The following is a 23915-nucleotide window of genomic DNA, read 5'->3' as shown; positions in this document are numbered from 1 at the left end:
TGAGATTTATTATTTTCCTCCTCAAATTCTAATCTTCTTTTGTTAGAAGATTTTCAAGAATATCCTATTAATAGGTTTAATATTTTATTTATTTTTTCATTGGAGGATATGACTTCCTAAGAGTCTTTTTATCAAATAATAAGTCATGCATTATTTGAGGGTGGTTTTCTTCAAACAATCTTTTTTCAAGAGATTTTATTTTGGAAATGAGAGATATATTTTCCTTTTCTTTTTCATCAATGTCTCAGTGAACCCTTTAATATGTCCCATTTAATCTATTAAGATCATTGTCTAGGTTTTTATTTGTACATGCAAGATTGGTTTGCGAAAAATATATTTTAAGATAGTAGACTTAAGTTTTAGACATTCAACTATCTTTGACAAAAAAAAATGTCTCTCTTTTTAATGTTTTTTAAACCTTGAGAGATACGAGAAGAGAAAGGAAAAAGCTCATGGTATGATTTAATAATAGAGTGAAGGTTAAATAATTCTAGATCTTCTTCACCATCATTTGATGAGATGTCATATGATGTGCCAACCATTAGATATAGGTTGGTCGTTTCTTCTATTTTCTCTTCTTCACTTTTTGAGTCATCTTGATCTTCCTAGGTTCCTATAAAAAAACTTCTTGACATCTTTCTTGACTTTTCTTGGCTTTTGTTAACCTGAAGGCATTTTCATGTGAAATGCCTTAGCTTTTTGCACTCACAACATACCATTTGACTTTTTTTCTCTTTAGGTTCCCACCCCTGTTAGGATTGGATTCTTTTTCCTCTAAAGCCTATTTTCTTCTTTCATACTTCGTAGATTTTTTTTGGAAATGAAGAATCTTTCGTCCTCAACTTTAAAGCTTTCTTTATTTAAAGGTCATTCTTTAGGTTCCTCCACCTGAGCTTTGGTGGTTGTGTACTTGAAATTACATGCTTTGAGTGCCACTGATTTTTCTTTCTTGAGTGTTCCATCTTATTGTAACCATGCACCTTCAATATTTTAATAAGCTCATCTATGGACATTTAGTTTGTATGTTTAAAGAAAATGATTTTCAATCGAAAATATAATTCCAAAATGATTTCAAAGAATAAAATAACTCAAACAAAACATCTTCTAACATAGTTTCATATTTGTTGTTAACCATTTTAAGAATTCAATCAATTTTCTAATGTAATTTGTAGAAGGGAAATTATAAAGGAACATAAAACGTAGAGACTAAAAGAGAAATAATGAGAGAAAAGAAAGAACTTTAATAGACAAAAGTGAAAATTGAAAACAAAGTACAAACGAAAACTATAAAAACTGAAATGTAAAGATGAGTTATCTAACTACTAAAACTACTCATAAGGTATGTTTCTATTTGTCTATTCCCTATTCATAGAGATCTCAATTATTATAAATGGATGAGTCTTAGTTAAAACAAAATTTGGGTTTGTCGAAAATTTAATTGAACATTATGATGTCTTTAACTCTTACACCGTCTAATGCTTCTATCAGGAGATTCAACACAAGCTCAACTCTTTCTGGTCTTCATGATCCAAATATCTTCATCAAAGTTCCACTTATTTGAAAAATATTTCTACAAAAATCATAACTAATGATTTAGAGAGTATATGCAATTTTTTGTTGTTGAAAAATACACGTTTTTATAGTAGATTTATTACAACTCTAATTTTATAAAAAAATGAAAATCTATGTTAAAAAAAAATGAGAATAAAATAAACCTTTAAGAGATACAATTAGTCTATAAAAACATGTTGGATAAGGATAAACGAGAATGAAGGGGAAAACAAAACGAAAACCTAAATACAGTGTTGGAAGATTGCGAAACAAAGGTGAGATTAAAGTTGTGCGTGAAGGTTGTGGATGATCGAAATTTACAATCAACTTGCCGATTGGATGTCTCACAAATAAGCCTCTTATTGGATATCCTTCACTACCACGCACAACTCCAACTCCTCCACGTTTGTTTTGCTTTTTAAGCCCATACTTTTTCATAGTCTCGTGAAACTGTATTTAGGTTTTTGTTTATATTTACCCTCATCCAATAATAAAATCAGATATTATGTCAACAAAAAAACTATGTTATTTAATATTAACATAAAATAACATGTAGAGACAACTAAATAAGATGACAAGACAAAAAACAACCCCGTCGCTCACTTAATATAAAATTAAATAACATAAATTCAATTGAAAATATCCGTATTTATTAAGATTTTTATTTGTTTTAGAATTGAACAAAACTAGCTACTTTCTATGTCATATTAGAAATGTCTTATTTGAAGGACATAATTCAGAAATTGATTCCATTAAACATCAATGGTTATTATTGATGCAAAATTTAAATTCTAATGGAAGAGCAATACAAGTAATACGTACGTCACTACATAAAGTTTTGTTCTAAAATTGCAAATTTTGAAATACTATCATAAAATGTTATTTTGTTGTTTTTTTAGTTGACATAACACATGTTAGAACTAACCAATGTTACCATTTTCTTTCTACCATTACTTTGTGTCTTACTTCATTATTCGACCTTACAAATCAAATATGTTATTTTTTGTCTTCATTTTCTTATTCTTCCTAAGTTTGTTATATATATATATATATATTTTATTTATTTATTTTTGTTCTAAAATTGCAAATTTTGGAATACTATCATATAATGTTATTTTTTTAGTTGACATAACACAGGTTATAACTAACCAATGTTACCATTCTCTTTCTACCATTAGTTTGTGTCTTACTTCATTATTCGACCTTCCAAATCAAATATATTATTTTTTGTCTTCATTTTCTATTCTTCCTAAGTTTAAGTTTGTTATATATATATATATATATATATATATATATATATATTTGGATTGTTCATGAACTTTATAACAGTTTTCAAACAATTATAATATTGACATTTTTTACCACAATTAGTACTAATCAGAATGAATGAAGTTTTGAAAGAAAAAGAAGAAGAGAAAAGACTAATGTAAATGTGAAGATAGAAAATATATTATTATTTGAATATATCATTTTGTAATATTTTTAAAGCCTTTTTTAAGTTGGTTATTTTGTTTTTAGTTTAAGAAAATATGTCACTTGATAACATCACATCAATATGATGTTATCACTATCAACATTTTGTAAGAGAAATTAATACTATGCCTAAAATCAATATTTTAAAATGTAAGAAAAAATAATTTTTAGAACAAAAAAAAAACACTAATATCACAAAACATATATTTAACCCTACGAATACACAGAAAATTTATGCATCTCAAATGAAAGAAGTAATCTTTATAATTTTTGTTAACAAATTTAAAAGACTTCACTATTTAATATTTCACTTAATAAAATAATACAGTAAAGGTTTATAATAAACCGTGTTTTTTATATTTTGAATTTCACAAGTTCATAGTTTTTTGATATTTTTTGATTCTATTAACATGACCCATCAAATTGCTTACAATATTTATTCAGAAAAAGATTTCACAATGAAAAGTATTTATAAAAACCGAAAAGTCAGTGTTTCACCATGAAAAGCTCTGCAAATGCCAAATAATATTGCTGATTTTTGTTCTGGTTTGCAACATAGCTGAAAACTTGGAATCTTAAAAATCAAATTCACGATTTGATAGGAAAAATTAAAAAATAAAATAGCCAAATAAAAGGATAACCAACACTTTGATAATTGAAATTTATAATATTGCTTTTACATAAGAAAAAAAAAACCTTATGCAGTTCTGTTTTTTCTTCAAGGATATATTCCATTTCTGGAAGATTAAAAAAAGTACAATTTTTTAATATCCAGAGTGTTCAAGATATTAAAGAAGAAAGGAGAAAGGAATCCACCAAAAAAGAAAAAAAAAATTAGTGATGGAACATATTTTTAACAAAATTATTTAATCAGCAAATGTGTGCCCTTTTTGCCTTTTTAGTGTTCATCTAATAATAATAATATGTAGTAATATAATAATTGTTAATTTTTGATTTATAATAATAAGGTGGTGCTATTTATTATATTTAATTAAATTTATGATAGTTTTTTTGTTGTGAATATATAGAAGGGTATTGGAATTGAAAACCACGTTATTGTGTGCAGCTTCTTCTCTCAGTTGGGTTTCTCGCTTCCTCTAATCTTCTCCTTCTCTCTCTCTCTCCTCACTTTCACTTCAATTTTCTCATTCCTTTCCAGAATTGGGATCAATTCTCGATTGTTGGTCGGGGATTGATCAACTCGCAAAATCTTATTTTATTTTCTTCCCTTCGATGCTCTTAGTTCCAAGATGAAGTTGAAGAGGAAAAGGGCACTTGAAGTGGTTAGTTTTTGGTTTCCTTTTTATTTTCCTTTCTTTTCTGATTCTTCATTTATACGCCGATTCTTCTGTTTAATCATCAATTTTACGATTATTCGTTTCTTCTCCTTAATTCAGTCTTTTTGTTGTTGGGGTTTATGGTGTTTTTTTAATTAATTAATTTATTTTTCTGGGTTGTCCTTTTTAATTTCTGGGTTGCAACTTTTTTTTATATTATTTCCATTTTCCCCTTTTCAGTTTTTGATGAGTTTTCACTGATTCGTGTGCAAATTGTTATATGCGATTTTGTTCGGTTTATTGACGAGGGACTTTTGATGCTTACTGTTGGTGTTGGCAAGCTGGGATTTTTTTAGATGAATTTTACCCTTTTTAAGTTCCGTTGTCTGTCGTATTGTTGAGTAGTTATTGGAACCTTAATGACTTTTGCTTTAACGTTATGTATGATCTAGCTTTAGTTGATCAAGTTTTGCGGAAGATTTTTTCTTCTCATAGAAGAGATACTATGATTTTTATTCTTGAAATTCTTAAATGCAGGAAAAGAGTGATTGATACTGTTACAATGCAAATATGGTGACGCTTTCTTTTGTCTGAATTGCATGTTTCGTATTTTGCATGGATTCATTAAAAATTTGCTATTGTTGTATTTTGCATTGAAATTAAAGGGACAATTGACTTGAAAATTAGGGAATAGTATAGCATGAAATATGTTTGTTGTCATTTGCATATTAGCTATCCTCGTTAAAATGCAACCTTTCATCTTTAGTTGTTTTTTAATATGTACTATGCTGTGTCAGCTGATGGCTTTAACGTAAGCTAAGGTTATGGTTGTAACAATTGATGAACCAACAAAGGGACCAATCAGTGTTAGAATGTTGCATTTGTAACATGCACTACGATTTGCAAAGATTAATAAATGTTTTAGTTTCTGATTTTGACTTGGTTGTAGTTTGATTAATTCCTGATTCTAATGTCCTAATATGGGATGTGTATTTTCTTATCTTTTGCTTCTTCCATATATATCAAGTCCCTGTTTCACAATTCTAAAGCATCACACTTTTTGATTTCCTTATTGCAACTTTTATACATAGCACAACATGTAAACCTTTTAATAGATTGATACTTTATTTTTTCTTAACAAAAACCCGTATAATGTGTTATACACATTTTTTTCTCTGAATATTAAACCAAAATGTCTTCGGAAGGAAAGTAACCCTGTTATGCTGGAAACAAGCTATATATAGATGTATTGTTCTCCATACTTCTATGGACATGGAAATCCTAATTTGCTTAAATTGGATTGGAGATGGCAATTTTGAAGATGCAAGATGTGATGTTATTACTTTTAAAACTTCTGATTATATTTTCTCAACTTGATAGATGCCAATGCCTTTGTTCAATTGATTCAGCTACCCATACTAATGGGTTATTAGTTGTTATTTATGTGTTTTATTTTAGTTCATTTTGCCTAAATCATATTGTCAATGCAATACTAGTGAATTCTGTCTAATATTTTGAGTAGAGGTTTGCTTTAAGAACTAGAATATTGCCTTCCACAAGTTTTCTTTTAGTAACTTTGCATTTTTCGCAATTGGTAAAGTATTTTGTATGTTGTGTCTTGTTGCAATTTCTATTTATCAGCTGGAAATCAGTTTCTGTGTTTAATATATAAAGTTACGTGTTTAATTAATTGGCCTACTCTTTGATCTTTTACATGGTTATGACTTTAGTTATGTAGTGTGCTCTTTTATTATCTTAGTTATATATTTTTTGTAGTTGATTATTTTAATTTCAGTGTGAGATGAACATGTTGATAGATCAATTAAAATATTGTATGAATTACCTTTTTGTTGACTGGTTGCAGCCTCCCAAAATTCGATGTTTTATTGATCGTGTTACTTCAGTTCCACTTGAGAAGATAGAAGAACCTTTGAAGGGTTTTGTTTGGGAGTTTGATAAGGTAACTTTATGGCCTTGTCTTAGATACAAACACACATTTGTTTTGATGTGCTTGATTCATTGCTATTTTTATTTTCTTGTACAGGGAGATTTTCATCACTGGGTTGATCTCTTTAACCATTTTGATTCATACTTTGAGAAGTACATAAAACCAAGGAAGGATCTGCTGATTGATGATGATTTTCTTGATTTGGACCCTCCATTCCCTAGAATAGCCATTCTTCAAATTCTTCGTGTCATTAGAACAATTTTGGATAATTGCACAAATAAGCATTTCTACAGTTCATATGAGGTATGTCATCTTCCCTTAAGTAATGCTTTTCCACCTTAGTTTTCATAATAAGGAGAGCTAAGATAAGTTTATTGCTTTTTGTGTGTTCCCTTTTTTATTGGTGACCTGTTTTATGTATTTTATTTTTAAATATGTTACACTTTCATACCTCTAGCATTGATGCTGCATGTGTTTCTGTGTGTCTGCAGCAGCATCTCTCTGCATTGCTTGCTTCTACTGATCCAGATGTGGTTGAGGCTAGCTTAGACACCTTGGCTACCTTTTTGAAGAAAACAGTTGGAAAGTACTCCATAAGAGATACTTCGTTGAATTCAAAATTGTATGCTCTTGCCCAAGGATGGGGTGGAAAGGAGGAAGGACTTGGACTGATTGCATCTTGCGTACCTGATGGTTGTGATCGTATTGCTTGTGAATTGGGTTGTACGCTTCATTTCGAATTTTATGCTTTAAATGAGTCAGAAAGGGACATAAAAGTGGCTGAACCCTTGGTCCAAGGCTTGCAAATTATACACTTATGTGATATTGACAAACGTGTGGAAACTGATCTCGAGCTTTTGCACAAGTTAGTTACAGAATATAAGGTGCCTGCCAGTTTAAGATTTTCTTTATTGTCTAGACTACGGTATGCTAGGGCTTTTGGTTCTTTGGCTTCTAGACAGCAATATACATGCATTCGTTTGTATGCCTTCATAGTATTAATTCAGGCTTGTGCTGATGCCGATGACCTGGTTTCGTTCTTCAATGCTGAGCCTGGATTTATCAATGAATTAGTGTCCTTACTAAGTTATGAAGATGCAGTTCTGGAAAGAATTCGGATTTTATGTTTGCATGCATTAGCTGCTCTTTGCCAAGATCGTTCCCGTCAACAGTCAGTACAAACTGCAGTTACATCTGGTGGGCACCGTGGCATCTTATCTAGCCTGATGCAAAAAGCCATTGACTCTGTTATTAGTGATACCTCAAAATGGTCAGTTTATTTTGCAGAAGCTCTTTTGTCTCTTGTCAGTGTGTTGGTTTCGACATCATCAGGATGCTCTGCCATGCGTGAAGCAGGATTTATTCCTACTCTGCTACCCCTCCTTAAAGATACAAATCCACAGCATTTGCATTTGGTTGAAAAGTCTGTGCGCATTTTAGAGGCTTTTATGGATTACAGTAATCCGGCTGCTGCTCTGTTCAGAGATTTGGGAGGTTTGGATGATACCATCTCTCGCCTAAAGATTGAAGTGTCCCATGTAGAAAATGGGGGAAAACAGCCAGATGAAAAATCTGAGTTTAGTTCAAGAAGTGTCAATATGGTTAGAAGTTCTTCAAGATTGGATGATGTGCAACAACCATTGTATTCTGAACCATTAATTTCATATCACCGTCGGTTGCTAATGAAAGCTTTATTGCGTGCTATATCCCTGGGAACTTATGCCCCTGGAAATACTGCTCGTATCTATGGATCTGAAGAGAATGTTCTACCTCATTGCTTATGCATAATTTTTAGAAGAGCGAAAGATTTTGGTGGTGGAGTTTTTTCTCTTGCAGCTACTGTCATGAGTGACTTAATACAAAAGGATCCTACATGTTTTCCTGTTTTGGATGCAGCTGGTCTTCCGTCTGCCTTCTTGGATGCTATAATGGATGATGTTCTCAACTCTTCAGAAGCCATTACATGCATCCCCCAGTGTTTGGATGCCTTGTGCTTAAATAGTAATGGCCTGCAGGCTGTAAAAGATAGGAACTCTTTGAGGTGTTTTGTGAAAGTGTTTACTTCTAAAACATATTTGCGTGCTCTGGCAGGGGACACACCTGCATCTTTGTCTAGTGGATTGGATGAATTAATGCGCCATGCTGCTTCATTGCGTGGTCCTGGAGTGGAAATGTTAGTCGAGATTTTGGAAAGTATCTCAAAAATTGGTTCTGCAGTGGAATCCTCATCCTTGAGTTCTGATCCAAGCTCTTCAACATCGGTTCCAATGGAAATGGATGGTGAGGAAAAGAATTTGATCTTGCCTAATAATGAGTCTTCTAAGGCTGATGATGCAGGGCATATTTCTGAGCCATCTCCGGATATGTCAATAATGAATGTTGAGTCGTTTCTACCAGATTGTGTTAACAATATTGCTCGTCTACTTGAGACAATTCTTCAGAATGCTGATACATGTCGTATATTTGTTGAGAAAAAGGGAATTGAAGCTATTCTCCAGTTAGTTACATTACCTTTGATGCCAGCTTCTGTTTCTGTTGGGCACAGCATATCTGTTGCCTTCAAGAATTTCTCACCACAACACTATGTTTCTCTTGCTCGGGCTGTATGCTCGTTCTTAAGGGAGCATCTAAGATCTACTAATGAGCTTTTAGATTTGGTGGGAGGGACCCAACTTGCTCTAGTGGAATCTGCAAAGCAGACAAAGGTGTTGAAATATCTTTCTAGTCTTGAAGCTGTCTTAACTCTTTCTGTATTTTTGTTGAAGGGAACAAGCACTGTTGTCTCTGAACTAAGCACTTCAGATGCTGATGTGTTGAAAGATCTTGGGAAAACTTACAAGGAAATAATTTGGCAAATATCATTGTGCAATGATTCTAAGGCCGAGGAAAAGAAGAATGCTGATCAAGAGCCTGAGGTTTCACAGGTACCTCCATCTACTGCTGTTGAAAGAGAGAGTGATGATGATTCAAATATTCAAACAGTAAGATACACAAACCCAGTTTTTGGTAGGAATGGTTCACATTCCCTGTGGAGTGGGGAACGAGAATTCCTTTCTGTAGTTCGTGCTGGAGAAAGTTTGCATCGTCGAAGTCGGCATGGAATATCTCGCATACGAGGTGGCAGGACTGGTCGTCACTTGGAAGCTTTAAACATTGATTCAGAAGCACCTCCTAGTGGCCTGGAAGCACCTTCATCCCAAGATATGAAAAAGAAAAGCCCCGATGTTCTTGTTTCAGAGATTCTTAACAAATTGGCCTCAACTTTGCGCTCTTTCTTCACAGCCCTTGTGAAGGGATTCACTTCGCCAAATCGTCGCAGAGCTGATTCTGGGTCACTCAGTTCAGCTTCAAAGACTCTTGGAGCTGTTTTAGCTACAAATTTTCTTGAAGCCCTTAGTTTCTCTGGGCATTCTACTTATGCTTCTGGACTTGAACTGTCACTTTCTGTAAAATGTAGATATCTTGGGAAGGTTGTGGATGATATGGCTGCTCTCACATTTGACAGTAGGCGTCGGAGTTGTTATACTGCAATGGTTAATAATTTTTATGTCCATGGGACATTTAAAGAGCTCCTCACAACATTTGAAGCTACTAGTCAGTTGCTATGGACCCTTCCGTGTTCTCTTCCATCACCTGACAATGATGTTGGTAAAAAAGGGGAAGGAGGTAAACTGTCCCATAATACATGGCTACTTGATACATTGCAAAGCTACTGTCGTTTGCTTGAGTATTTTGTAAATTCTTCTCATCTTTTGTCCCCAACCTCGGCATCTCAGGCAGAGCTTCTTGTTCAGCCAGTTGCAGTTGGTCTCTCAATTGGACTCTTTCCAGTTCCTAGAGACCCTGAAGTTTTTGTCCGTATGTTACAATCTCAGGTTTTGGATGTAATCCTACCAGTCTGGAATCATCCCATGTTTAGTAGTTGTAGTCCTGGTTTCATTGCATCTATTATTTCACTTGTTACACATGTATATTCTGGTGTCGGAGATGTCAAGCGAAGTCGTAGTAACATTGTGGGAAGCACAAACCAACGATTCATGCCCCCTCCACCTGATGAGACAACCATTGCCACTATTGTTGAGATGGGTTTTTCAAGGGCAAGGGCTGAGGAAGCATTGAGAAGAGTTGAAACAAATAGTGTTGAAATGGCCATGGAGTGGCTGTTTAGTCATACTGACGATCCTGTCCAGGAGGATGATGAACTTGCTCGGGCACTTGCTTTATCCCTAGGAAGCAGTTCTGAATCTACTAAAGCTGAGACTGCCGAGAAGACTATAGATGTGCTAACTGAAGAGGGACATGTAAAGAAACCTCCTGTTGATGATATACTTGCTGCATCTGTGAAGTTGTTTCAGACTAGTGATTCAGTGTCATTTCAGTTGACAGATTTGCTTGTGACACTTTGCAGTCAGAGCAAAGGTGATGATCGTCCAAAGGTAATATCTTATCTTCTGCAGCAGCTAAAACTTTGTCCATTGGATTTTTCCCAGGATAATTGTGCATTGAGTGTGTTAGCACATATCTTAGCACTTCTTCTTTTTGAGGATGTAAGCACACGGGAAATTGCTGCTCAGAATGGCATTATATCTTCCATTATAGATATCTTGACAAACTTCAAAGGCAGACAGGAGCTGGGGAAAGAACTACCTGTTCCTAAATGCATTAGTGCTTTGCTACTTACATTGGATCAAATGGTGCAGTCAAGACCAAAAGTTGAAAATGTGGAAGGAACTCAAACTGGTTCCCTGCCTGATTCTTCAGGGGAGCATGGTTCCTTGCAAATTTCTGATACAGTTGTACCAAAGGAAAAAAATTCAAATGGGAACGAGAAAGAGCCTGCAGTGGCTTTTGAGAGTATACTGGGGAAATCTACGGGATTTGCAACTGTTGAAGAGAGTCATAAATTGCTGGATGTTGCTTGTGATTTGATAAAACAACATGTTCCTGCGGTAGTCATGCAGGCAGTTTTGCAATTATGTGCTAGGTTAACAAAAACACATGCTCTAGCTTTGCAGTTCCTTGAAAATGGAGGTCTGGCTGCTCTTTTTAATCTTCCAAGGATTTGCTTTTTCCCTGGGTATGACTCTGTTGTATCAGCTATAGTCCGGCACCTCCTTGAAGATCCTCAAACACTACAGACAGCCATGGAGTTGGAGATACGACAAACTTTAAGCGGAAATCGCCATTCAGGGCGTGTCTCTCCTCGATCTTTTTTGACATCATTGGCACCTGTTATCTCCAGGGATCCTAACGTTTTCATGAAAGCTGCAGCAGCAGTTTGTCAGTTAGAAACATCAGGTGGAAGAACTGTTGTTGTTTTGTCAAAGGAGAAAGAAAAAGAAAAGTCAAAGTCATCCAGTATCGAGGCTGGGTTATCTTCCAATGAATGTGTCCGGATACCTGAAAGCAAGTCTCATGATGGACAGGGGAAATGTTTGAAAAGCCACAAGAAGGTTCCTGTTAATCTCACTCAAGTAATTGATCAGCTTCTTGAGATTGTGCTAAAGTACCCACCTATGAAAGGTATGGAAGAATCTGAGCGTGACTCAACATTCATGGAAATTGATGAACCTACCATGAAAGTGAAGGGTAAATCTAAGGTTGACGAGGCTGCGTCAATAGAGCCTGAGTCTGAAAAGTCTACAGGACTAGTGAAGGTGACTTTTGTTCTCAAATTACTGAGTGACATTCTTCTGATGTATGGGCATGCAGTTGGTGTTATACTTAGACGTGATTCTGAAATGTGTCAATTCCGTGGATCTAATCAACCATCTGGACATAGTGGTATTATCCATCATGTATTACATCGACTGTTACCACTCTCTGTTGATAAATCTGCAGGACCTGATGATTGGAGAGGTAAGTTGTCTGAAAAGGCTTCATGGTTCCTGGTAGTTTTGTGTGGTCGATCTGGTGAAGGGCGTAAACGAGTGACAAATGAACTTGTTAAAGAATTGATGTCCTTTTCTAATTTTGAGAGTAATTCCATGAGAAACAGCTTATTGCCAGATAAGAGGCTGTTCACTTTTGTTGATCTAGTGTATTCTATTTTGTCGAAAAATTCGTCATCTGGTAGCTTACCTGGTTCTGGATATTCACCTGATATTGCAAAGAGCATGATAGATGGGGGAATCATTCAGTGTCTAACTAGTATTTTGCAAGTAGTTGATTTGGATCATCCTGATGCACCAAAAATTGTGAATCTTATACTCAAAGGTTTAGAAGGTCTTACAAGAGCTGCTAATGCAAGTGAGCAAATCTTTAAATCTGATGGGACAGAAAAGAAAAGATCTACTGGTTTAAATGATAGATCTGATGATCAAATAACAGCACCATCTGCAACTGAAGCAGTGGCCCATGATCAGAATGTGGGCAGCCAAGAAGCAATCATAGATACAATGGATAATGCACATGATCAAGGAACTTCTCAAGGTGATAATTGTGTTGATAATCCAAATCAATCAGTAGAGCAGGATATGAGAGTAGATGAAGGTGGGACATTGGCTCAAGACCCACCAATGGAACTTGGAATGGACTTCATGCGTGAAGAGATGGGAGAGGGCGGTGTCTTGCACAACCCAGATCAAATTGAGATGACTTTTCATGTTGAAAATAGGGCTGATGATGACATGGGTGATGAAGATGATGATATGGGTGATGATGGTGATGAGGATGAGGATGATGATGATGGAGAGGATGAAGACGAGGATATAGCTGAAGATGGTGGGGGCATGATGTCCTTGGCAGATACTGATGTGGAGGATCATGATGATGTTGGCTTTGGAGATGAATACAATGATGAGATGATTGATGAAGATGATGATGATTTTCATGAGAATCGTGTCATAGAGGTAAGGTGGAGGGAAGCTCTTGATGGCTTGGATCACTTGCAGATTCTTGGACAACCTGGATTTATAGATGTGGCTGCTGAACCTTTTGAAGGTGTTAATGTAGATGACCTATTTCGTCTTCAGAGTTTTGAGCGTCGTCGTCAGACTGGTAGGTCTTCCTTTGAGAGATCTGCTACTGAAGTTAATGGTTTTCAGCATCCTCTTCTTGTTAGACCACCTCCATCTGGCGATTTTGTCTCAATGTGGTCGTCTAGTGGTAATTCTACATCTCGAGATTCAGACACCTTGTCATCCGGGAATCTTGATGTGGCTCATTTCTACATGTTTGATGCACCTATTCTTCCATATGATCATGTGCCAAGTAGTCTGTTTGGCGACCGTCTGGGTGGTGCTGCACCTCCTCCCTTGACAGACTATTCTGTCGGCATGGGCTCATTGCACCTACCTGGAAGAAGAGTGTTGGGTAATGGTAGATGGACTGATGATGGTCAGCCACAAGGAAGTGCACAAGCGGCATCCATTGCTCAAGCAGTAGAGGAACAATTCCTAGCTCAATTGAACAGTGTAGCTCCTGCAAGCAGTCCTGTTGAGCGACAGTTACAGAATTCTGGAGAACAAGAGAATAAGTCTGATGCTCTTGCTTCTCATGATGGTCCAATATTAACTGCAGGAACTGACTCCACGTGTCAGCAGATTGAAAGTCCGGAGCAAGAAAATGGTAATGGTGAAGAGATTAACGTTGATTCAGTTGCTCGAGATACTGGTGAAGACCTGCCAGCTAATGAGCCTATGTCAGTTCAACCAGTTTCATTGAACATCATGCCAAATGGTATTGATTGCACAGTAATTGAAGGAAATGTTACTCCTGATGAGAATGTGGAAATATTTGTTAACTCGTCTAATGCTGCTGCTATACAATGTGAAAGGGCTGCTGATGTACTGACTAGCATCCATGATGTACCAGTTGAATCCATGGAATGTAATGGATCATCAACTGCTGATGGGCAGCATACTAATCTTGAGTTAGGGGGCTCTGGTTTTGAAACTCCTAATTCAGGTGATTGCCATATCCCATCAATTTATGCTAGTGCTGATGTTGATATGGCTGGTACTGGTGCTGAAGGAAATCAATCAGAGCAACCAACTGTTTCTGAAGACAGGAGGGATGAGTTGTTATCAGCTCAGAACACAGAGGTTGCTCCAGATGCTTCTCAGGCTGACCAAGTTAGTGCAAATAATGAAGCTTCTGGAGCTAATACAATTGATCCTACCTTTTTGGAGGCTCTGCCTGATGATCTAAGAGCAGAAGTTCTAGCATCCCAACAAGCTCAGTCTGTTCAACCACCAGCCTATGCGCCACCTTCTGCAGAAGATATTGATCCCGAGTTTTTGGCTGCTCTTCCTCCAGATATCCAAGCGGAGGTGTTGGCCCAACAAAGAGCTCAAAGGGTAGCCCAGCAGGCCGAAGGACAGCCAGTGGACATGGATAATGCCTCTATAATTGCCACATTTCCTGCTGATTTGCGTGAAGAGGTTTAAATCTTAATTTGCAATGTATTTATTGAGGAAATTCCATTTTGTGAAATATGACATGATGATTACTATCCTTTGTATTTTATCTGTTGTAGGTTCTTTTGACTTCTTCGGAAGCTGTTTTGTCAGCACTGCCATCTCCATTGCTTGCAGAAGCTCAAATTTTGAGGGATCGAGCAATGAGTCATTATCAAGCTCGCAGCCTTTTTGGGAGCAGCCACAGGCTTAACAATCGAAGGAATGGTCTTGGATTTGACAGGCGGCCTGTGATGGATCGGGGTGTTGGAGTTACAATAGGGAGGAGATCTGCTCTTACAGATAGCTTGAAGGTGAAGGAGATTGAGGGTGAGCCACTACTTGATGCAACTGCACTAAAAGCTTTGATCCGGCTTCTACGATTATCACAGGTAACTTGAATCTCTTCCTGGTGGTAGTCTTAATTACCTCATCATTTTGAATGTGAAAATGCATTCCTTTTGTTCCTAATTCTGTGCCTACTGTTTATTCTGTAGATGTTTATTATAAGATTCAGTGTGTGTGGTGAGGCATATATGCTGTAGTTTGGATGTTTGTCTCTATGATTTCAATAATTCGCTAATATTTTTCTGTCTTCTTTTCAGCCCCTTGGAAAGGGCCTTCTGCAAAGGCTCTTGTTAAACTTATGTGCGCATACTGTTACAATGGCAACACTTATTTATCTTTTGCTTGACATGATTGAACCTGAAGCTGAAGGCTCTGTAAGTAGATCAGCAACACTAAATTCCCAGAGGCTTTTTGGTTGTCACTCAAACACAGTTTATGGTCAATCTCAATTGTTGGATGGTAACATTTGTACTTTGTCTGGGATAGAATCTTTTTAGGTGCTTATTTCAATATTATAGTTTATTGTTCACTGAATCGCTGATCACTCCCATCATGTTTTCATTCTAGGTCTTCCTCCCCTTGTGTTCCGCCGAATTCTTGAAATTCTGACTTATTTGGCCACAAATCATTCTGCTGTTGCAAAATTGTTGTTTCATTTTGATCAATCTATTATTTCTGATTCTTCACGTCCAGTTAATGTGCATACAAATGAGAAAGGGAAAGAGAAGGTTACTGAAGAGGGACCTACACTAAATCCCTCTAAAGCTGAGACAGGGGTTGTTCCTCTAGTCCTCTTTCTGAAGCTCTTGAGTCGACCCCTGTTTTTACGCAGCAATGCTCATCTTGAGCAGGTAATGGGTCTGATTCAAGTTATAGTTGATACAGCAGCTTCAAAATTAGAAAGTCAATCACAGTCTGAAAAAGAAATGGCAGATACCCAAAATTTGTCAGCCAGTGAAGCCCCAAGTAATACTGAGAAGGATGCTCCTTTGGTGGAGTCGGACTCTAATCAACAAGATAAGCGTGCAGATATGCGTGTATGCCATTCTGAAGGGAAGAAGAATGTAGATATGTACATTATCTTCTTGCAGTTGCCACAATCTGATTTGCGGAATTTGTGCAGTCTTCTTGGTCGTGAAGGGTGCTACTCTTAACCTTTTCATATTTATACTTTCCTTTTTTTTAAGTACGGTATTTAGAATAGATGTCATTTTAAAAAATTGTTATACTGTCTCGCCTGTTAATTCTCATTTCCATCTCCATATTTTTCTAAAGTTGTGATGAACAATAGTGACCAATTTGACATTATTTTAGGCTCTCGGATAAAATGTATATGCTTGCTGGTGAAGTGCTGAAGAAATTGGCTTTCATTGTTCCATCCCATAGGAAGTTTTTTACTGTAGAGCTTTCCGAATCAGCTCATGCTTTGACTGGTTCAGCCATAAGTGAGCTTGTCACACTACAAAAAACAAATATGCTTGGTTTAAGTGCTGGTTCTATGGCTGGTGCAGCCATTCTACGTGTGCTGCAAGCTCTTAGTTCACTCACTTCACTTAATACTGTGGGTGAGATGGATATGGATAATGGTGTGGATCAGCATGATGATCAAGCAACTATTTGGAATTTAAATACTGCGCTTGAGCCATTGTGGCAAGAACTGAGTAATTGTATAAGTGCTGCTGAGATGCAGCTTGGACAGAGCTCTTTCTCTCCTAACATGTCAAACATAAATGTTGCTGAAAATCTGCAAGGTTCTTCTACATCACCACCTCTTCCTCCAGGAACACAGAGATTATTGCCTTTTATTGAGGCTTTCTTTGTTTTGTGTGAAAAGCTACAAGCAAATGAATCCTTCATGCAGCAAGACCATGGAAATGCGACTGCTAGAGAAGTCAAGGAGTCTGCTGGTTGTTCAGCTTCAACGAGTGTAAAAGGTGGTGGAGACTCACTGCGAAAACTTGATGGGGCTATCACTTTCACAAGATTTGCTGAAAAGCATCGCCGACTTTCAAATGCTTTCATTAGGCAGAACCCAGGTTTGTTGGAGAAATCACTTTCCATGATGCTCAAGGCGCCAAGGTTGATTGACTTTGATAACAAGAGAGCCTATTTCCGCTCAAGAATAAGACAACAACATGACCAACACTTGTCTGGGCCATTGCGTATAAGTGTAAGGAGGGCTTATATTTTGGAGGACTCTTATAATCAGTTAAGGATGCGTCCTACTCAGGATCTAAAGGGGCGGTTAAATGTTCAATTTCAAGGTGAAGAGGGTATTGATGCAGGTGGTCTCACCAGAGAATGGTATCAGCTGCTATCAAGGGTCATATTTGACAAAGGTGCTTTACTTTTCACAACAGTGGGTAACAATGCAACTTTCCAACCAAACCCTAACTCAGTCTATCAGACTGAACATCTCTCATACTTCAAGTTTGTGGGCCGAGTGGTATGTTTTCAAAGACTTTTTATCTGTGGTATCATGATAATATAAACCCCCCCTCCCCCTGATTTCTTTTATTTTGCTGGGTGATATATAGTTAAAGCTGTCTATGACACCAATATTAAACTTTGGTTAACTGTTGAGTGGTTTTGAATCTTTGACAGTTGTCTGATTTTACATGCAGGTGGGGAAGGCTTTGTTTGATGGGCAACTGCTGGATGTTTACTTTACCCGATCTTTCTACAAGCATATACTGGGTGTTAAGGTTACATACCATGATATTGAAGCGGTTGATCCTGATTACTATAAGAATTTGAAATGGATGTTGGAGGTGAGTTTCAATTTACAATCTTTAACACTTTATTGGCTATTTTTCATAGGCAACATGCACACACTTAAGGGTCAGGCCATATAGGAGTGTCATGATTGTGGGTGGTGAGGGAGAGAAGTGTCAGCCTCATCATAGAGGTGAGCGACATGGGGGAGGTGCGTGTGTTTTGGGAAGTCATGTATAAAATTGTGATTTCAGAAATTGTTAATTTACCTATGTTCGAGGCTAATTATATAGTTGGATAAAATACAAACTTAAGTGACTGGGTATTATAAGCCACCATATCGATTTTTCTAACAAGCTTTGTTGAATATGCCTATATCAGTCCATTTGTATTCATGATATACTTGTTTTCTGTATGCATTTTATTTAATTTTATTTTTGTATCTACATAACAGAATGATGTGAGTGATGTTCCTGATCTGACATTTAGCATGGATGCTGACGAGGAAAAGCATATTCTTTATGAGAAGAATGAGGTAAATGAGCATTTTATTTTGGCTTATCATGTCTTGCCTGTGTACTAGGTTAAAAGTAAAAATAGATATCCATAAATCTTTAACCTTTAATCTGACTTTATTTTTAATTTCAATATATTAACTCTAGAAAAATTCTCCTTACCATTTTGCTTTTGGTGTCTCCCGAAATTCTGAAATAGGTCACTGATTATGAGCTTAAACCTGGAGGAAGGAACATAAGGGTTACAGAAGAAACAAAGCACGAGTATGTTGACCTTGTTGCTGAACATCTTTTGACAAATGCCATCCGTCCTCAAATCAATTCCTTCCTAGAAGGTTTTAATGAATTGGTTCCACGAGAACTCATATCCATATTTAATGACAAAGAGCTTGAGCTTCTCATAAGTGGTCTTCCAGAAATTGATTGTGAGTTGGTATTATCATTTGTTAAATTATGTATTATATTTTTAATCACCAATGAAGCACCTGAATGGTGTTATTCTCCCTACAGTGGATGACTTGAAGGCCAACACTGAGTATACTGGCTATACAGTGGCATCAAATGTTGTTCAATGGTTCTGGGAAGTGGTCAAAACTTTCAACAAAGAAGACATGGCAAGATTACTGCAATTTGTGACTGGAACATCAAAGGTGATCTGATGGAAACATAAAATTGTCATCTTATAAATAAATATTTCAATCACATGCTACCCTAAACATATAGGGCATATCAAGAAAACTGTTTTTGTAAGAATAAAAAATGTATGGTCGAAGATTAGTTGTTACTGAATAGTTCTATGCATTTATAAGTTGTCATTTTGTTATCTGTGATGAATTTTATAAGTTCAACAGTTCTTTTAAACTTTTCCTAATTTGAGTATAACAAAAGTTACTTGTAGTTTCATATTCGTTCCATTCTTATCTGGTTAAGTCTAGCAGATCTCACAGCTTCATTTATATTTGTTCCTCCCTACAATATAAATATGGCTCAATGAATGATATAAATGCATTTCCCTTGTCAGAGATTTACATGACCTCATTTATGATATAGTTCTTGAAGTATTGGAGAATATTAGCCTTCTGCCAGATGTGTTGTGACTGTTGTTCGTTACTGATATATGTTCAAGTATGCAACACAAATACATGAATTTTACCATGTAGTATGCTGTAAACGGTTGTGATGTATTATTCTCAAGGGTTTTTTGGGGGTAGTGGGGTGGTGAGGTTAATCTTGTTGGGGTGCTTCTCATATTGTTTGTCATCTTAGGGTAAAAGTACTTAACTTTGTTAGGGGTATTTAATTTCCTTTAAAATACACTTAGTAACATATGTAGCCTTTGTTGTAACCTGTTTTTCAGGTTCCGTTGGAGGGCTTTAAGGCCTTGCAGGGCATCTCTGGTCCGCAAAGGTTTCAGATTCACAAGGCATATGGAGCACCTGATCGTCTGCCATCAGCTCATACTTGGTAAGTAGATATTATTATATATATAGTCTGTCCTCATCCATGCGTTTAGTACAAATACAATGTCTGCATGATGAGTTTCAGCCATCCTAATTGCTTATCACTTTCAACTTCAGCTTCAATCAACTTGACCTTCCTGAGTATACCTCTAAGGAACAGCTTCAAGAACGTTTGTTACTTGCAATCCATGAGGCTAGTGAAGGGTTTGGTTTTGGTTGATCAGTATTTTGGTGAGATATTTTTGCACAGCGATCACACCATTGGTGTCTCCAACCTGTCGTTCGGAGGTCAGACATCTATTTCCTTGTATATATATTTATGTACGTGTGTCTTTCATTTGATCAGGGAAAATATTATTGTGCTCAGTTGGTCCAACTGATTCTCTAATAAATCTCCGAACTCCACATTCTTTTGTTCAAATATCATTGTGATCCTATCGGAGAGTTAATATTTTTCACCCTTTCCTCTAAAAAAAATAAAAATGAAAGAGGGACATCTAGTTGCGGTTGTATTTGTTGCAGATTTAATTAATTTTTTGAATTTTGAAAGAATGATGACTCATGGTTCGCTTCTGTTTTTGATCAGAAGAAGTTTGCTCTGTTGATCTGTTGTGGTCTCTATTGCATCACAATGAGGCATTTTGGTGTTGGTGATGAGTTTATTATGATGCTCTCCAAGCAAAAGTGGTAGAATGTTTTTTTCCCTTGTGTAATTCTGCCATGCCTAGTTTGGGAGCTTTCTGACGCGCCTTTATACTGTGTCTAGCTTTTGCAATCTGATCATATCTTATTTTTTATGTAGTTTCTATGGCCAAACAGCCTTTTATAGCTCTAGAATTTACCAATAAGATTGAGTATGTACATACTCTGGAATACATAATTCATGCTTTTGCTCCACAAAGAAATTGTTCCTTCGTTAGACACAACTCTCAAACATGAAATATAGATAAAAAAAACTACATTATCCGGTTCCCAGTTCCTTTTTAACTTGCAATTCTTTTCTTAAACAAAATGAAGAATACATAAATAAATCTAGCTTATGAATACTCGCAATCGCGATTTAATTCAGTAATTAATTTGTTTATCAACCCCGAATTTTGGAAATATTTTTTAAAATGTTGTCACGGTGCGATATCTATTAAGACAATATTATGTGGTACCATTTAAGTTACTAACATGTTTTTCGGTAAATGGTATATCTACATGTTACCTCTTTTTATCAAAATTTATGAAAATTGAATTTGTAGAAGAAAATTTGATATTTTAAAAAATTAATCATAGTTATCAAGTTTAGAACACACTGTTCTTAACATTGAATTAACAAACATGGTAAATAATAATTTTTTAGTAAATTTAACTAAAATTAAGAAATAAATAATAAGAACTAATTGATAAATAAGTTTAGAAAGTTAATGAAGTCATACGAAATAGGAAAACTTAAATACAATCTTTTTTTACTCCATCTTATGCAAGCATTTCTTTCGGGTTCTTCATGCATTCATATTAAAAGTTAAAAATACCTTTCTCTTGAGAAATTTGGGAGGTGTAGGAAGAAAATATGAGTTATAGGAAATAAAACCCCCCTTTCGATTCTTCCTTCAGCTCTATTTTCCGAGACATATGTAAGCTTGCTGCAATCACACAACATATACAAGTAAAACTCAGTGAACATAAAACTAGATTTGATAAATTAAGTATAAATTTTTTATACTATATTACTAATGATAAGGTAACATGGTCGTGCATCATGTCAACAAAATTAGACGATTATAGCTTGTTCGTTATACGATATGTTTGTGATAACATTAGGTGTGAGTAATAATACCTTTTGTTTTCCCTTCTCTCTTCTAATCTTTCTTCTTGTTCCAATTTTTATGTTCTTTCTTGTATTAATGGGCTTTGTTTTTGTTGCTTTGGCAAGTGTTATCTTCACCTTCTTTTTTTTGTTTCTTTATAGTTTTTTCTTGCTTTGGAGCGACAATCTTTATATTCTGGTATTAGATCTCTTCTTTTGAAGAACTTTGTTGCACTTTCTCCTTTTCTTGATTTTTTTATATCATATACGTTTTCTCTTATAAATATGGCTGAAAAACATTTGACACAAACTTTTCTTTATCTCCATCTTAACGAGAATCCTGTTGCTTCTCTTGTTTCACTTATTCTTGATGTGATGAATTATCACTCATGAAATAGATTGATCATTACAATCCTGAGCGCTAAAAACAAGGTGGAACTTGTTCTTGGTAACACACCTAGATTAGAAAAGTCACTCTAATTCTTTGCTTGGATCTGCTGTAACAACATGGTGGTTTCGTGGTTGGTTCACTTTGTCTCCCTACCTTATAAGACAAAACATAATATGAAAATGTATGGCGTCTGACATGAATGACCTAAAAATGAGATATTCCCAACAGAATCTTTTTCGAATTTGAGATTTACAAATGGAAATGTCTTCACCTATGTTCTTAACTGTAAAATAAATTTTCTCTTCCATTTTATATGATGTCAAAACCAATAAGAAGATTGGTTTAATTGATGTTAGATTGTATGTTTTAATTCTTTTACTAATTGATAATCTCTTGCTCAAATTAATGTATCAACTTACAATTGTAATATTAAAAACACTAGCTTGTGGCATCATAGACTAGGAAATCCTTCCAATAATAGACTAGATTTTTTGAGATCTCAATATTCTTATATTCCTATTGAAAAAATTTATATTCCTATTGAAAAATCTTATATTTAATACTTGTCATAAAGTTAAATAGAGAAAACTTCATTTTTGAATTATTAAACATGAATATTTTGAGTCCTGCCTATGGTTTTCATGTATGATTATAGATATTTTTTAACTATTGCTGATAATTACTCGCGTTATACTTGGAATTTTTCTATGATTACAAAATATGAAGTTATAAATAACATGACTAGTTTTGTTGCATTTTTTGAATTTTTTTTTCAGTACTAATGTTCAAACCATATGAATTATAATGGTTTAGAGTTTGTTACAAATAATTTTTTCTCATTAAAATGCATAATATACCAAAAATACTTGTGTTGAAACTTATAAACAAAATGACACAGTTGAAAGAAAATATCAATTTTAAAAGTGAAATGTGTCTTACTTTTTCAAGCTAATTTACCTTATTTATTTTGGAATTTTACTATTTAACATGTTACTTTTCTCATTAATTGCATCCCACACCATTTTTAAAGAACGCATCTCTCTATGACAAGTTTTATGGAAGTTGACATTTTTATTTTACATGTTTTTGGTTGTTTGTTACTTCACCACTTTTAATGCCAATAGAAAGAAGCTTGATAGTAAGCTATTTCTAGAGTTTTTCCTGGTTTTCAATCTCACACAAAAGGATACATTTTTCTTAATTTTAAAAGTTACCAAATTGAGATCTCAAGACATATAATTTTTAATGAAAATAACTTTTCGTATAAATTAAATACTAATATTTAGGAGAGTACCAACAACTTATCTATCCAATCCGCAAAATTATGAAAGAAATTATGATATTCTAGGCTCTAAAACTGAGCAATGCAGTGTTGATACTTATAATATTACATATGTTTGCTCCTTGATGAAAACAATATCACTCCCTTATGGCGATTTACATGTATTACATGCCTACTAGCTTATCTACAAGACTACCAAACTTCAAGTCTATAGAGTAATAATGTAAGTACTAAATATCCTATACAATCTTTTGTTTCTTATCATGCTTTATCTGTTGACTTTAAAAATGCTATATTTTCTATCTCTGCACATGTTGAACCCAAAAATGATGAGGAAGTTTCTAAACAATCATGTTGGGTACAAGCAATGAAAGATAAACTAGAGACACTTGAACAAAATAAAACTTGGGCCATTACTTCTCTACCACCTGGAAAGACAACTATTGGCTGCAGATCAAACACATATTGATGACTCAATCAAAAGATACAAGGTGAGATTTGTTGCTAAGTGTACCTTTCTTATGTGGCAAAAATTACAACCCTACGTCTCCTTTTAGCCTTTATAACTGTCAACAATTAGTTACTTAAGTAATTAGATGTTAACAATGTTTTCATGCATGAAGATCTCAATGAAGGAGTCTACATGCACTTCCACTCGGATTTCCTTGGACAAACAAACACAATGTTTGCAAATTTCAAAGGTCTTTTACGATTGGAGACAAGTTGGATGACAATGGTATCTCAAATTATCCAACTTTTTA

At 35.3% G+C, this 23915-nt stretch overlaps 1 protein-coding gene across 3 annotated transcripts; it reads left to right on the top strand.

The window, feature by feature from the left end:
- The first annotated feature begins 4030 nt into the window (after nucleotides 1-4030).
- Nucleotides 4031-20591, top strand: LOC137811697 (E3 ubiquitin-protein ligase UPL1-like). 3 transcript variants are annotated; one of them, XM_068613526.1, is made up of 15 exons: nucleotides 4031-4307; nucleotides 6166-6261; nucleotides 6346-6552; nucleotides 6741-14633; nucleotides 14729-15040; nucleotides 15254-15455; nucleotides 15564-16137; nucleotides 16311-17442; nucleotides 17621-17767; nucleotides 18166-18246; nucleotides 18426-18651; nucleotides 18737-18876; nucleotides 19584-19690; nucleotides 19804-19974; nucleotides 20276-20591. In XM_068613526.1, exons 1-14 carry the CDS (start codon nucleotides 4275-4277, stop codon nucleotides 19904-19906), a joined length of 11253 nt encoding a protein of 3750 aa, XP_068469627.1. In that variant the 5' UTR covers nucleotides 4031-4274; the 3' UTR covers nucleotides 19907-19974; nucleotides 20276-20591. The 3 variants fall into 3 exon arrangements, with proteins under 3 accessions (XP_068469627.1, XP_068469626.1, XP_068469628.1); XM_068613525.1 differs by having other exon boundaries at nucleotides 20273-20591; XM_068613527.1 differs by having other exon boundaries at nucleotides 4041-4307; nucleotides 6744-14633; nucleotides 20273-20591.
- The last annotated feature ends 3324 nt before the right edge of the window (nucleotides 20592-23915 follow it).

Source organism: Phaseolus vulgaris, chromosome 2 (genome assembly GCF_000499845.2).
Source record: "Phaseolus vulgaris cultivar G19833 chromosome 2, P. vulgaris v2.0, whole genome shotgun sequence".
NCBI classification, from domain to species: domain Eukaryota; kingdom Viridiplantae; phylum Streptophyta; class Magnoliopsida; order Fabales; family Fabaceae; genus Phaseolus; species Phaseolus vulgaris.
The sequence above is the reverse complement of the archived record's forward strand: the minus strand, read 5'-3'. Positions and strand labels throughout refer to the sequence as shown.

What these genes read in the sequence shown, in the direction of transcription:
- LOC137811697 (XM_068613526.1), top strand. Translation starts at nt 4,275, where the DNA reads ATGAAGTTGAAGAGGAAAAGGGCACTTGAAGTG. An exon ending in TTGTTTGGGAGTTTGATAAG is followed by an intron (nt 6,262 to 6,345) that starts GTAACTTTATGG and finishes TTTCTTGTACAG; the next exon opens with GGAGATTTTCATCACTGGGT. An exon ending in TTGTGACTGGAACATCAAAG is followed by an intron (nt 18,877 to 19,583) that starts GTGATCTGATGG and finishes CCTGTTTTTCAG; the next exon opens with GTTCCGTTGGAGGGCTTTAA.